The sequence below is a fragment of the Sorex araneus genome, chromosome 4, assembly GCF_027595985.1.
Source record: "Sorex araneus isolate mSorAra2 chromosome 4, mSorAra2.pri, whole genome shotgun sequence".
Classification (NCBI taxonomy): Eukaryota; Metazoa; Chordata; class Mammalia; order Eulipotyphla; family Soricidae; genus Sorex; species Sorex araneus.
In genome coordinates, this window is record NC_073305.1 from 220713749 (window position 1) to 220729496 (window position 15748).

At 53.9% G+C, this 15748-nt stretch overlaps 1 protein-coding gene across 3 annotated transcripts in view; it reads right to left on the reverse strand.

Annotated features, from left to right (window-relative positions):
- Nucleotides 1-20: 20 nt before the first annotated feature.
- The window catches only part of UBN1 (ubinuclein 1), a 35174-nt gene continuing 19446 nt past the window's right edge, over nt 21-15748 (reverse strand). Inside the window, exons 8-18 of one of the 3 annotated variants that reach the window (XM_055134988.1) lie at nt 14057-14127; nt 12316-12445; nt 12061-12179; nt 11717-11845; nt 11388-11534; nt 8218-8268; nt 8088-8130; nt 4864-6111; nt 3896-4139; nt 3552-3641; nt 21-2101 (exon numbers count right to left, since the gene is read on the reverse strand). In XM_055134988.1, coding sequence (XP_054990963.1) covers nt 2052-2101; nt 3552-3641; nt 3896-4139; nt 4864-6111; nt 8088-8130; nt 8218-8268; nt 11388-11534; nt 11717-11845; nt 12061-12179; nt 12316-12445; nt 14057-14127 — 2322 coding nt within the window. In that variant the 3' untranslated portion in view covers nt 21-2051. The remainder of the gene's footprint in view (nt 2102-3551; nt 3642-3895; nt 4140-4863; nt 6112-8087; nt 8131-8217; nt 8269-11387; nt 11535-11716; nt 11846-12060; nt 12180-12315; nt 12446-14056; nt 14128-15748) is intronic. The other 2 variants (XM_055134990.1, XM_055134989.1) reach the window with 2 other exon arrangements.

Here is a 15748-nt window from a genome sequence, read left to right on the forward strand (position 1 = left end):
CACGAGAGACCATGTTTTGGAAACCTCGAAACAATTTATTGAGTTGCTTTATACAAGATTAACAATTTCCACACCACCCCAACACCGACATAGTCGCTGCACAAAAGCCACAGCCCCTTTCACACCTAAAAAATGGCTGCGCCAAGGAAAGCCCGCAGTGCCGCAGCCCCAGGTCCCGGAGCCCGCCCCGCCTGTCTGCCTGGCCACGGCAGTGTAGGTCACTCACTCTCTCGTTCCCACAAATAAAGCATTAACAGGAAAAGAAATCCCATAAACTCCCCATCAAAGAAACGTTTCCCTGAGGCAAGAGGCATCGCTAGATTCCTAGGAAGGAGGGGATTCTGCTCCAGCGGCACGGCAAGGGTATGGGGCAGGGAGCGCTGCAGGGGAGGGACGGGCGGGTTGGTTCCTGGCTGTGGTCCCCAGGTGTCCCCGCATGAAGGAGCCTGGGAAACGCCCACTGCTCACTCAGCGGTCACGGACGGCCTCTGCTCAGCTTTGAGCTCAGCGTTACAAATCTCTTCTTTGGCTCTTTTGCTACTACCTAAGACTACTCTGTAAACAAACTGGAAATCCGAGTTGCAAAAAATAGATATAACAAAGGGATACAGAATTCACTTAACCCGATATGAAATACATGTTGGTTCTTACGTAAAAAAAAAAAAAATAGAGCAGAGGCCTGGCCAGATAGCTGCAGAGGTCACGCCCCCAGGAACTGGGCATGCCTCCACCTGCACCGGAGGTGGGCGTTTCCCCAGGGGCAGGAACCAAAAGGGCTGTATCTTCACACATTCTGGGGGCGCGTTCACTCAACTCACTTGCAACCACTTGGCCGGAGCGGTAGGTTCAAACACGCCTTGGGCACACACCGCACAGGCCACCTTGGCCCTCAAACCCCTCGTGAAGCAGCCACCGGCGGGGAGCAGGGGCAGGGAGCTCCCGGGCACTGTCCCAGTCTGTCATCTGCACCCGGCACACCTCCCTTCAGCCAACTTGGGGCCCGGCGGCCTGCTTCACGGGCAGGTGCTTCAGAAAGCTGTCCTGCAGCTCTGCCTGAGGATGACGCTCAACCAACTGGAATGTCTTGCCTGGGACTTGGGACCCCTGGATCCTCCGTCCTCAGACACGAAGACGGGCTTTGGGGCCCATGCAGCCCACCTGCATGAACTCTGGAAAAACAAACTCTGGCTGAATTGGGACCTGGGCTAGGGACTTGGGGTCCTGGCACCTTCAAGTCAGGACGGCACAGATTATGATGCGCAATTGTAAAAAACTCGTTACAGAAAGCGGCTATGTGTGAAACGCAGACGTATCTTTATAAAGGCCTTCCTGAGACGGGCTCAGAGGGCCACGTGGCTGTGTCTGGCGCCGCCCCATAAAGGCACTGGGATATGTCTTCCTGGAACATGATGTGCGGAGAACAGTCCCATCCAATCCAATGCATTTAATGGTAACGATGAAAACTGAGCCGAAAATAAGTCTTTAAAAATCCTATCTCAACTGTTGAATTGCAGTCTTTTCTCTAAGAGCTTCATTGTCATATTCAGCAGAGAGCCCCGACCGTGATGAGCACACAGCAGGTGTTCTCACCTGCCTCCCGGCAGCAGCTGCAGCCTGGGGTGGCGGGTGTCCCATTGAGCACGCAGCCTGAAGATGAGGCAGACACCGGCATGGCCGGGCAGCTGACCGGCCAGAAGGAGCCCCTGATCAGGAGGGCGCCGCGAGGTACTCTGACCAGGTGCCAGGGCTCAGGGCAGAGGTCAAGCACAGGTGTGCCCACAATGCTCCATGCCCGAAGCACACCCCAGTCTAGAGCTGCCCCTTCAACAGGCACCCACAAGAGCACCAGTCAGTCAGTGCCCCAGAGATGCTCGGGCCGCTCCCCTCACAGAAGGCACGTCGCAAGTGCCCGGAGACGCTCACCTAGGCGCTCGCGCCTTCTCCAGAAGGAAAGCCAAGAGCACGAAGAGCAGAGCAGTTGTCTGGATTCTGAGGGCTACTTGGTCAGCTTCCCCGCAGGCCCAAGGCGCTGGGCCTTTCCTCTGAAGAGGTCACAATTTCCGTGGCATGCCGGGGCCTTTCCCGTGAAGCTGAGAAGCATCTGGAAAAGAATAAGCAAACACAGAACATGAGTCTTTCAGGGTCCCGTTCCCTCTGAGCAGCAGCAGCCAAACTTCAGGGGAACCCATCTTCACAGCGACAGCTGCAGAATCCAGAGTGCTCGGCACGTCTGCGCGGCCCTGACCCCCGGACAAGGACAGCGAATTCCACAGCACCTTCCTAGGCCTGGTGCTCAGACAACAGCCCCAACAACCATTCTCCACCATCCACCGGCTCTGGCATCCTAGCAACCAAGTCAGGCACTAGCATTCTCTGTCCACACTGAAAGCAAGCCCAGCAGAGAGAAGCACACGCGAACTGGGCCGCACGGCCGTCGAGGGCCCCACCCTGAGCCTGTCTGACCATGGAGACAGGCTGCTTACACGGGCTCTCAGCGCAGACGCTTTCTGCACAGCCAGAAGGAAGCCAGGAAGAAATGGAACAAAAAAGCAATTTGGCACTGAAAGTATCAGTCAGGGTAAGGGTGACAGTTCCAAGGGACAGAGCTCAGGCTTGGTGTGGGGGCGATCCAGGCTCAGTCCTCTGCACTTCATGGTCCCCTGGACACTGCAGTGTGCCCCCACAACACTGGAAAGGAAGCACCCAGCCATGCGCAGACTCCTGGGTGGTGGTTAAAAGCGGGCAGGAACGCCTCTCCCACACACAGCCACAGCCAAGCCGCACAGTCCTGCAGCGGGGCTGCACTCTCCCGCGTGAAGGCAAGTCACTGCTGAGAGGCCCGGCCCCTGAAGGACAGCTTCCACCATGCAGGGTATACCCCCCGCGCACACCCTGGGACAGTGCCAGGGCACAGCCAATGTGGAGGTGCTAGCCACTGCTCCCCTTCTGCTCCCCACTGCACCAGTGCACACATCCCCTGAGGCTCAACCTCCTAAAGAAGAGCTCCCCCCGGGCAGCAAGCAGGTCTAGGACAGTGAGAGGAGCCAGGGCAAAACTGAGACCCCCTTCCCCAAGTGTCCCTGTGGAGGTCCCAGAACAGCAGGCGCAGCCCAGCAGTACACGTCCAGGGACAGCGGGAGGGCTGCGCCCTGCAATGCAGGCTTTCCTCTCAGCATCCCTGCTGAGGCCGTGAGCTCAGAGAGCTTCTGGAAGTTTCTAGAAGTTTCTAGAAGAGTTTTTAGGCAGCCTAGAGGGGGGACTTCAGTTCAATGGCTCGAAGAGCCCCACCCACCACCCTCGCCTGGGCTTTTTATCCCCAGGGAAAGCTGAGCTTGGGACTGGCGCTCCCCCACTCTGCAAGTGGCCACTGTGACTGCTCGCACGGGGGACCCTAACGGCAGCGCCAACGGGGTCCTCTCCAAGCCGGGGCCTCCTAGAACAGAGCAAGACGACACGGCGAGGCGAGGACAGACACAGAAACCCTTGGCAGCAGACAACGGGCAGGGGGCTGGTGCCTGGTGCACGTGACACTCTAACCGCCTGGCAATTACCTGGCAAACTCTGCGGGAGGTGGGTGGACACGGCAGCGTGTGGGAGAGGCGCTGCGCGGGGTGGGCTGGAGTGCAAGCCAGCCAGGAGACCTGAGGGAAAACAGGAGGGAGAAGAAAACAAAACACACACATTGGAGACAGGAACGGGAAAGAGCCTCAGGGAGTCCAGACCAGAGAGTGGTCAGGCTCCGCATGAGAGCTCCCCGGGAAGGGACTCAGCATGGTGCTCACAGCCACACAGCAGACAGACGGTCACCCGGGACACGACAACAGCACCAGGGCAGAGCATGGAGCCCAGGGCTCCGGCTGGGCCTCGTCATGGTGACAGGAGAAGAGGCACTTACTGTGACTCAGGCCGTGGTGGAAGGTCCCGGGAGCAGGGCCTGTGACGATGGCGTCCTTGGAGACCCCTGCTTTGGCAGAGGTGTCGGCGTTGAAGGAGAGCACGTGGAGAGGGAACTGGGAGATGATCCCCAGGGAGCTGGAGCTCATGGCCCCAGGCAGCTTTGGGGTGCCCGCCTTGTAGGATGACGACAGCAGGTTTAAGGGGGAGGAGCTGGTCAGCAGCACAGCCCCGCTTGTTCCTTTCTGGGGAGGAAACAGAGGGTCAGCGCTCCAGCGCCAGGAGGAAGTGGCCGTCGGTGGGCCCTGCAGCGGCAGCTAACAGCACGTGCCACAGGCCTCCTCTGTGCTCGAAAGGAAGAGGGTCGGGCACACCCACATGTGCAGGTGGACAGGACAGCACACGCGCAAACACAACTGCAGGTGTTCATCGTGGCTGGGGAAAGAAAAGGACAGAGCCTGGAAACCAAGACACAGGGGGGCCGTGCGGGGGTGGGCCTGAGGGTCAGAGCAAGAACTCTCTGCAGGCCACCTTTCCTCTTTCGTCCCTCCAATCCCACAGATGTTAAGACGCTCCTGATTTCCCAGAGGAGCCCGCGCTCCGTAGCATGGCCTTTCCCTGGGCTGAGAGTCCCTGGAGCGCCATGGAGAGACCCCGTCTCAGGCACAGACATCTCCACAGAACCCGCTGCCTCACAGAGGAGCCGTTCCCACCCCCTTGTCTGGAGAGAAGGGCTGGGCTGGAGGCGGGCAGGGGCAGCGCCTGTCCTGCGGTTAGGCTGGCCTGTTCGTGCCCACGCCCCTCCTCCTGAGGCAGACAGGCTGGCCCCCAAAGAGGGAAGGTCTGACCAGAGGCGGCCCGTCCACCCGGCAATAAGGCTCCCTGCTCCTCCCTGACCCCACTTTCAGACCCCCCGGACAGGGCAAGTGGCCCTGTCCACCAGACGCACACCACGTGTGGGATACTCACTGGCAAGGAGGTAGACGAGGCCGCGCTGCTCACCGCGCTGGGCTTCAGGGAGGAGGTCAGTAACTTGGCCACTCCCTGGGTCCCACCACTAGAGTCTCCATTTGGACCTCCAGGAGGGGCCACCAGCGTCAGTTTCTGAGACACAGGCGGCTTTTTCACGGTGGCACCGGGGATGGGTCGGCTGGCAGACTGTCCTGTGGAGGGAGGCTGCACCCCGGGGAGCAGGTTCCCGGAAGCTGCGCCCTGGACCGGCACTGCCCCGGAGGAAGAGCTCCCGGCGGCGACGCCATGCTTGGAGATGGAGCCGGCGAAGGGGCTGTTCTTGTACGCGGGGCCCGAGCTGGCCGTGTGCTGCTTTGCCGGGTGGACCAGGGAGGCGGCGGAGGCGGCTGAGGTCTTATGAGCGCCGCTGCTGGCCGCCGGCGAGCCTCCCGACGAGGAGGGTGCGGACGGATGGAAGCCTTGACCCTTGGCAGGGGTCTTGACGAGCTGGAGGAGCGAGCGATGACACTGTGGGGAGGGGGCCTTTGGGCCCTGGAGCTTACTGACCAGTGGGGGCGTGGGCTGGAGCTTGCTAACCAGCGGGGCGGGGGAAGGGAAGCTCTTCTGCTGCTGAGCGCCCGCATGAAAGACTTTGACTTGGGGGCTGGGCAGGGGAGCCGCCGCCTGCGGTCCATGAGACGTCCTTGGCACACTGTGGTGTTTCGTTTTGGGCTGGTGCACCTCTGGCAGGCCCTTGCTGACGGGAGCCTGGCAGGACAGCTCTTTGTAGCCGGAACCCTCTGTTTTTTTCTCCTGAGAGGACTGCCCCAGCGCCAGAGCCTGTTCCGCCAGGAAATTGAGGGGTGAATGCAGAGAGCTGGAGGGCGGAGGAGCAGAAGGGCTGGGTTTAGGGAAGTTCCTTTTCTCTTCAGCACACAGAACGCCTGTGCCCTTTTCCGCAGGTGCCTTGGAGGGTGTAGGGAGTGTGAACTCAGAGCTCCCGGAGGCTCTGCTGGTCAGCGCAGCCAGTTCCTTGGACACCGCCTCCAAAGAGGAAGTGGAATTGCGGATCAAGTCCCCCTCCAACGGGTCCTCCCGGCCAACAGGAGCAGAGTCGGCGAGGCTGCCCGCTGCCTGGGGTGGGAGCTCCCTGCTTGCAGACCCGCAGCTCTGGCCGCCTCCCAAATGTTCTGAAGGCAGAGCAAGGGGGCCACCAGTCTGGCCCGATGAAACCGAAACCTTCTTATCAGACTTGCCGCATGATTCCTAAGGGGAAGCAGAGAACGGGGGTGGTCAGCAAGGCCCGGTTGTCCACACTGGCCCAGGCTGTGACAAGGTCGCATGGTGCAAAAAACTCAGCCTCCCAACCAAATCACAAGGTGGGGTGGGGAGAAGCATGTGCACATCCACAAGGACCCCGCACGCACCCCACTCACCTACCAAGCTCTGCACCCCGACCCGACTCCCACCCCGAGATTCTGCTGTGCTTCCGAAAAAGGACAAGAACTGAGCAAAGAAACTCTCTGGCCACAGATACCCTCACTCCTCAGGGACACGGAAAGGTGCGCGTTGGGGAAGACGGCAACAAGTGCTGGAGCATCAACTTGGCATGTGGAGCCTCGGGTCTAATCCTTGGCACTACATGTTCCCCCAAGCACCACTGGGAGTAACCCCTGGGCATGGCTGGTGTCGTCCCCTCAAAAAAAAAGAAAAGAAAAGAAAAAACGTGGGGCCAGAAAAATAGTACAGTGAGCAGGGTGCTTGCCTGGCACACGACTGACGCAGGTTTGGTCCCTAGCACCCCATATGGTCCCCAGAAACCAATCAGGAGTGATCCCTGAGCAAAGATCCAGGAATGAGCCCTAAGCCCTGCTGGTGTTTCTCCCTATTCCTCCCCAAAAAAGACTTTTGTGTCCTTAGTGTTTGGATAGAGATGTAGCTTAGCAGTAGAGTACTTGCACTGCATGTGAGGTCCTGGGTTCAACTCCTAGCACTGCAGGAAAAAAAAAAAAGCACTCAAACTGACTTAGTGGGTCCCCCCGCTGCAACGAGGACACACAAAATAGGACACACAAAATGAGCTAGTTTTCTCCTTGGTTTGTGCTGGTACCTGCCTCCTGTTCGGAAGCAGGAAGTCCAGAACACAGTGTTCTGAGGAGCAGCAGGCACGAACAGCCAGCCAGCCACAGGAACCCGCCATTCGAACAGCTCATTCCCACCACGCATTCAGAGAGTGAGAGCATGACGTCTCTGGAAATAGGAACTCTTGTGCTAAAACAGCAATTTCTATTCCTAAGAGGGTGCTGCGCAGTCCAGGACGAGTTTCAAGTTCTGCTCTCCAGTTACCGTGCCGTCCTCCACCTCTGCCCCTCAATACAGCTGTCCTTCCTGGCCCCCTAGCCTTCTCCTGAGCCTGCACGGAGGCAGGGACGCCCACTCCTCAGCCCTGCCACATGTAACCCACAGCCCCAAAGCTGACTACCTGGGGACTGTCTTCAACAATGTAGGTACTCAGCAACTTGGCTCAGTCTCTGTCCTGCCAAACCCCGGTCCCTCCCCTAATGAGGCTTGACACATGATTCCTAAAGGAAAGCAGAAACGGGGATGTTCAGCAATGCCAAGTTGGCACAACTTCAAAAGTGCCACTCAGAGCAGCTGTCCCCGTACCAGCAAAGCTCAATGATCGGGCTGGAGCGACAGTACAACAAGTAGGGCCTTTGCACTGCATACATCCGACTTGGGCTCGATTCCCAGTATCCCACATGGTCAAAAAAAAAAAAAAAAAAAAAAGGGGGGGGCCGGAGCGATAGCACAGCGGGTAGGGCGTTTGCCTTGCACGCGGCTGACCTGGGTTCGATCCCCGGCATCCCATATGGTCCCCCAAGCACTGCCAGGAGCAATTCCTGAGTGCAAAGCCAGGAGTAACCCCTGAGCATCGTTGGTTGGGTGTGACCCAAAAAGAAAAGAAAAGAAAAAAAAAAAAAGCTGGGGCTGGAGCGATAGCATAGCGGGTAGGGCCTTTGCCTTGCACGCGGCCGACCCGGGTTCAATTCCCAGCATCCCATATGGTCCCCTGAGCACCGCCAGGAGTAATTCCTGAGTGCAGAGCCAGGAGTAACCCCTGTGCATCGCCAGGTGTGACCCAAAAAGCAAAAAAAAAACAAAAAAAAGCTCAACTGAGAGGCTTGACAAACAGGGGTAGAGAGAGAACAGAAGGCAATGGCTCGAGTAGAATGACTCACCTTCACTTTCATTTTAGAGGGAGCCATGACTTTCTTCTTGGCCCTGTTCAAAGGAACAAATACAGAAAAGGGTTAGAAGACACGAAGCAGACAGACCGAGCCTGAGAAGTGAAAGGCTGGGGACACTCACAGGATTGATGTCAGGTGCCCATGGCCCCGTCTGCTCTCCTTAAACAGAGTCCTGGAAGAAACAGAGAACACCAGCAGTTTGCAGAAGGCCTGAGCGCAGACTGCTCTAGAGCTCATCTGCTCCCGGCCCAGGGGCTGTCACGCAGGAAATGCAGAGGACTGGTGAGCTGAGTACCTGGAGAGAGGACCTACAGTGGATGCATTGGCCACCAAAAGCCAAGTCTAGGCTTATTTAAAAAACAAAAGCTGCAGCATTGCCCCTGGACTTCTCAGAGTGACTGTGTGACCTGTGGCAAGCATGAAAACCAAGAGTGTACACCCTGGCCACGGTAGTCAAAACAAAAAGAAACCAACAGACAAACTGGACTGTACAAAATTAGTTGTTTTCTGCACCAAAAGACATAACCAGCAGAGTAAAAAGATAACTCATATAAGAGGAAAAATATTTGGAAATCTTACATCTGATAAAAACTTAAAGTATAGAAAATACTCCTAAAATTCAAGAACAAGCAAACTATCCAAAAATGGTAGAACTTAGACATTTCACTGAAGAGACATAACCAAAAAATATAACTTTTTGAAGTGTATGTTCAACACCTTCGATCATTTGAGAAATGCAGGTCAAAGCTTCATGGAAATACCACCATTCGGATGAGCACCACCACATACCGCAGAAAGCAGAGTTCCAGGGACAGCCAGCTTCTGAAATGGGTCATGGGAATGATAAAATTTCCCAACAGTGAAAGGCTGCTGAACACACAATAACCAAAAATTCATTTGAGGGTATGGAGGGATAATACAGTGGATCAGGCATTTGTCTGGAATGCAACAGAGCCAGGTTAGAACCCTGGTACTACCTATGGTCCCTAAGCACTGCCAGGAGTGACCCCTGGAAGCACAGCCAAGAGTAAGCCCTAAGCACAGCAAAGTCTGTCCCCAAAAGGGTAAAGGTGGCATTTCTGGCAAAGCTTGTCATGGTTGAATTTCTTGTCATATGTAGGCATTCCAGCAGCACCGGACCGGGGTACCTGCAGTGCACATGTAACATCACACACTCAATCCCAGCTGCAGCCAAGTGACCAAGTATCAGACTGGTTATTCTGAGTTTTATGATCCCTGGCGCTAAAAGCAATTTCCAGCCATACCTCCCTGAGGCGTATGTGAGCAATGCAATTAAAGAGGCGCAACCCTAGACAGCACAGCAGCGAGAATACGTGCGAACACCAAGCCAGGAAGTATGATCCCTGGCAAACATGTGAGCAGACCACTAGCCCCAGCAAACACGACAAGCAGAATGTGCGCCCGCACCAGGACTGAAGAGTGAAACCCAGCCAAGCGCACGAGCACCACAACACGATGTGTGGGTCCAGGCGAGCACCACAACAGCAACCGAGAGAAGGGGGGAAACAGACACCCAGTGCTGGGGAGCACGTGCGGAAACGGAAGTGTAAAATACCACCACTATGGGAAAAGGGATGGTGGTGCCTCGGCTAAACGAAGAACCACCACAACGGCATTTCCACTTCTGGGTCTAGACCAAGAGGGATGGAAAGCCAGGTTTCAAAGCAAGACTGCTCCACCGACCACAGCAGCACTGCTCGCTCGAACAGCAGGGAGCAGCCCAGGGCCCCACTGTGGGGTGAACGGTGAGGAGGAAGGCTGGAGAGGGGCACGGCAGATTATCACTAGACCTTTGAAAAAGGAAGGAAAATCTGCAACATGCTACAAATGGATGACCTTGAAGTCACTTCGCGAAGGAAATAAACCAGGAACAAAGTGGCAAACAGAGTGCTCCCACTTGCATGAAGCACACAGAATGTGAAAATGAGAGAAAGGAGAAGGGAGGCCACCAGTGTGAGGGAAGGAGGAGTTAGTGTCAAAGAGAGTTTCAGTTTTGCAAGATAAGAACGAAAGAAATGGAAGGTGGCGACAGTTTCATAACAATAAGATCGTCTTTATTCCACTCAACTGTGTACTTTCAAAAGGTTAAGATGGTACTTTCAAGTGTACTTTATTGTAATAAAAATGTTAAAATACAGGGCCGGAGTGACAGTACAGTGGATAGGGTGTTTGCCTTGAATGCGGCTGACCCGGGTTCGATCCCTGGTATCACATATGGTCCCCTAAGCACCGCCAGGAGAAATTCCTGAGTGCAAGGCCAGGAATTACTGGCTGAGCATTGCTCGGTGTGATCCAAAAAGAAAAGGAAATGTTAAAATAAAACCAAAACCACTAGTAGCTCCATCTAACCCTTCTCTGGGTACTACAAACAGGCCTTCCATGGGAAGACGCACAACACAAAGAAAGCTGTGAGAGAGAAGCCTGGCTCTTGACTATAGCACAAGTCAGCCCTGCTACTGACAAGTGAGACTTTGGATTGAAAAACAAGATGGCCTCACGTGTATGAGGCCTGGAAAAGTGTGTGTGTGTGTGTGTGTGTGTGTGTGTGTGTGTGTGTATGTGTGTGTGTGTGTATGCGCGCGCATGCGTGTGAGTGCAGGCACGTGCATGTGCGCACAAGGCTAGCCCTGGCTCAATCCCCAGCATTACAGAGTCTCTCAAGCATCACATCACAGGCCTGTGCTCACCCCTGAGCACAGGCCAAGTGTGGTCCAAAGAAAATAAAATTGTCTGTTATCTACATCACTTCTAAGAATAAAATATAAACAAACAAAAATTATCTGGACCAGAAAGAGAACACCATGGTTAAGGTACTTGCCTTGCAAGCAGCTGCTGCTGGTCCCCCACAGGGTCCCCTGAACACCATCAGGAAGGAACCATGAGCATAGCAGAGCCAGCAGTAGCCCCTAAGCACCAATAGCAATGGCCCAGCTCCCGTCACCCTCTGAAAATGTAAAGATAATGTTCCCAAGCAGAATCGGTCTCAACTTCAAGCAGAAGCCATCAACGCAAATGGCAGCTGAGGCAGAAGTGCAGTCAGCTATGAACTAGAGCAGGAGAGAGGAAGACAAAGACAACACCCACAGAAACTCCGAGGAAAAGACCAGAAGACCACTTTCCAGAGACCAGCACGCTGCCAACGACTCAGGTGAGATCAGAGCCACGCCCACGAGGCAGTGCCTGACACGGAAGCAGCAGGTTATTCCCTCCTTCCACAGGAGGCTGCCCCGTACCGTCACCAAGACCATCCTGGCAGCCTGCAGGCCTCACCTGGCCTGCATCCAGCCTTTGGGCCACAGAGGCTTGACCTCAGCATCCAGAAAGGCCTTCACGTAGTCCTCCCAGGACTGCACCTTGTGGTTCCTCTCCAGATCATAGCTCTCCAGTTTGATCTTCACCAGGTGGCAGAGCAGCTCCCTGAGGGGGAGGGAGAAGTCAAACTTCAAACGACCCCAAATTCTTCTTCAGGGTTTTAATCATGTGTTTTCAGCAGCCCTGATTAAAGGAAACGTTTCTAACCTTCATCAGAAATGCGGGGACAAGCTCAGACAATGGACCCACAAACCCTCCACTGAGGCAAGGTCCCAGTGTGCGCACACCTGATTTCATCATTCCACTGGAACTTCTTCCGGGGTCCCATTACCCTTCTGCCCCCTCTTTCTTCATCTTCTTCCTCATCAGAACAAATCCGCTCTCTCTGCTCCTTGTCTTTCTCCTCTTCTAGCATCCTGCAGAGTGAACATAAATAAATGGCACCCGAAGGTCACGACAGAAGAACTGTTTCCTCCTGCCCACCATCCCCCCCTCCTGAGCCCCAGGACTCCTAAAATAAGGTGGAAATGTTGAAGACACGGAGTCTCATTAGGAAATGTAAATAGGGAAAAGCAAAAAAGACGAGCAGCGGGGGAAGGAGGAAAACGCAGAATACTGGGACCCCACTTACTTAGCCACCTTGGCTTGTGTATGTGCCTGGCATTCATCCTGGTACTTGGTCATCTGCTCTGGCATCGCCCTGCCGACAGCTTCCTTAAGCTTCTGGAGAGGCTCCTTCAGCCGCCCTCCCTGTGGAGAATGGGATACACTGTAAGTGGTTGAATCCTGAGTCAGAGCAGGAAACTCGGCAACAAGGTGGCAGCAGAGACAACGCCCATGAGGACGCAGCCATCCCGGCCCAGCGCCCTGAAGCCACTTCACCCACCTGCTCATAAAGGTGAAGCTTCCGAGCTCGTTTGAGCAGGGTGTCCTTGCTGCAGGGCAGGAATGAGGCAAGATAGGCGTACACCCCGGAACGAGTCTGGCTACTCAGCTCCCGAGTCTGCACCTCTATGCTGGAGAGCAGAACAGAGTTATCAACACTGTGCAGCCCACTGGGACTTCTCTAGTGGTTAGGACGCCCTGCCACAGACAGGAAAGCTAGAAGGGCTCAGGGCAGTTAAGGAGTCTCTCACGGGTCACACGATGTAACTGTGGGCAAAGCAACCCATCGAAGTCAGCAAATAAGAACTCCCACAGCTGATGATGGGTGATGTAAAGTAGGTTAAGGCACTGAGGTCAAGACAGGAGCAAGCCAAAGGGAGACAGGAAAACAGAAACCAAGAGAAAAAGCTTTGCAATTCTAGATTTTGTAAATGATGAAAACACTAGAGTTTTCAAAGTGGAAAATGGAATGAGTTCCTTGGGGTGACAGGAAACATTTTGCAGTGGCACTTTCAATTTTCCAGGTCCCATTCTCCAACGACTAGGTCAGGGAAACCACCATGCTTTCAGATTTCCTGTCTAAGAAGCAGGAAGTGTGGTCTTGGGAAGTGCAAACTCAGGCCCGCTCTGTGCCAGCAGACAGCTTCCCCAGGCAGACCCTTTCGAGAGCCAGGCCTCCCGACTTCTTGACTGGCCACTCCAAATTCCAGCCAGGCAGTCTGTCTGCTCGGATACTGCAGCTTGAAAAATGTTCTTACACGTGCAAATCCTGAGCAACAAGCTTCAGCAGCCACATAAACATCCGGAGAGAAGCTGGCAAAACTAGTGGCCAGGCATCCACAATCCAGTCTGAGTTTGGAAAACGTGACTTTGGGGGCTGAAGAGATAGTACAGTGGCTAGGGTGCTTGCCTTGCACGCTCCCAACCCAGTTTGATCCCTTACAACATTTGTAGTCCCCTAAAATCGCACCAAGTGATCCCTGAGCGCAGAGCCAGGAGTAAGCCCTGAGCATGCCATATGTGGCCAAAAAAAAAAAAAAAAAAAAAGTAGGTTTTGCTTGGCTTGTAATCCAATCATTCAGTGTACTATCTCCTGAGTTTGAGTGTTTGGGAGAAAAGTGACTGGTGAAGGGGCTGGAGTGATAGCACAGCGGGTAGGGCGTTTGCCTTGCACGCGGCCGACCCCGGGTTCAAATCCCAGCATCCCATATGGTCCCCTGAGCACCGCCAGGGGTGATTCCTGAGTGCAAGAGCCAGGAGTGACCCCTGTGCATTGCTGGGTGTGACACAAAAAGCAAAATAAATAAATAAATAAAAAGTGACTGGTGAAGGACACCAGCACTGGGAGTAGAAGCGAGAGGATAAGGAAAACAACCTCCTCAGGCACGCTGCTGAGTCCCAGCACGGCAGACTGCTGTCGGACCCTGCTATCTTCACTTTCGGGGGTTCCAGAGACAGGCAAGCACACCAATTACTCTTTCTTCCTCTCATCTCGTAAGTGCTACTGAATCTTCATGGCAGCCCTGACTATCAGATACAAGGTCCCAGCAATGCCTGCTGTCTCACTTCGATGGTTTCCTGGAGACCCACATTTCAAAAGAACAATAAGAAAATAAAATCATCTGTTTTTCTCCATCATGTCATTGGGAGTACCTTTATGGAGTTCAGCCGTACTCCTGCTCCCCCCCCACTTGTTCACCCCAAGCACGCTATGAAGATACGAAGAAATGAAAGGTACTTACTCTAGCAGGATGCCATTAATATCCTGGGTGAAGAACTTCTGTCTGCTCTCCCCCTCGGCAGCTCTGGCAGCCTGGGTCACAGCAGACAGTAATATCTGTTAGTGTACTGTCCCCACCAGGCCCTCACGTGTCCCGCAGGTCTAAGAGCAGCCAGTCCCTTAGAGAACACCTGTCACCTGTTGAAGAGTCCCTCTCCATACCCTGTCCTCCCCAGCCCTAATCCCGGTTTGAGTTCACCTACGGTCACCACATGCTCCAGAAACGGTTTATATAGGTCTTTTCAAACACAGCTGAAGCATCTATGGGCTACTTTAGGTGCCAGGACTTGAAATAACAGTCACATAAAAGAAATCACATAAGCAAAACAAAGCAGCCCTGCGGCATCTGACTGGGCCAGCTGCTGCTCCTGGGGCGAGCACTCTCATCTAGACTGTAGGCTGCAGTGTCCACACATCTACAGTACAAAAAAAAAATCAAGGATTTTAACAAACAAGTAAGATTTGAAGATAGGTACCCACCACCGGCAATGTTGTCACAATAAAAACAACCATAGTCATAATAAATGTAACTGCCTTAGCATCGAGGAACACTGTTATTCTCTGAAGAGTCATGTCCAAATCACTGCCCAGGAATCTGGACTCTTTTTTTGTTTGTTTTGTAACTAAGCCACACCTGGCCCTGCTCAGGGAACCATGTAGGGGGCTGAATCCACGTTGGCTGCATGCTAGCCAAGTGTATTACCGCTGTATTATCTCTCTGGCCCTAAAATCTGTACCCTTGAAAAGTGGCTCCAACACCTCGGAGGGGGGCAGGTGAGGGCCCTCCCTGCCCCAAGGGACCCAGCCCCGGCAGCCGAAAGCCTCTAGAACTCAACCACTGCCCTGCTCACGGCCACTCTCCACATGCTCGGGCCAAGCCTCACCCACAAGTGAACATATTTCCAGGCTGCACACCTGAAAATTTGTATCTCACACGACCCATACTCCAAGAGTACCGCACCACATTTGATGGGGTTTAAAGGAGGAGGCAACCAATCTTAGAGGGAAATTTTTTTTCAGATACACACACACACACACACACACACACACACACACACATATAAACACATAAGGTTCAACCTTTAACAGCATGTTAATGATCTCTTATACAAAGGCTTAATGGTCTCTAGGTGAAATACAACAATCTTTACTCTTTCCTCTAAGGAAACTTTTTTGGAGCATTTTCAGCAGTCTTTATAACAAACAATACAAAATAAATTATTTCGGTTTTGCTTTGCAGCAGGGGCTGGGGTTTGGGATGGAAACATCTGAAATACAGTGGTGGGACTGGTGTTCGAATATTAAATGTAACCAAATATTGTGAACTACTTTGTAAAACAGGAGAAAAAAAAAAAAGCAGCCCCAAGCCAGTGTTGGTGTGGATAAGGGGAAGAGAACTTCATTCCCGCTGGCACAGATGTTGACTGGTCTGGCCTTTTGGAAAATCCATACTGATACTTCTTTAAAAACTGGGAATTGAGGAGTTCGAGCAATAGCACAGTGGGTAGGGCATTTGCCTTGCACGCTGCTGACCCGGGTTCGATTTCCAGCATCCCATAGGGTCCCCTGAGCATTGCCAGGGGTAATTCCTGAGTGCAGAGCCAGGAGACCCCTGTGAATCGCTAGCTATGACCAAAAAAGAAAAAAACAAACT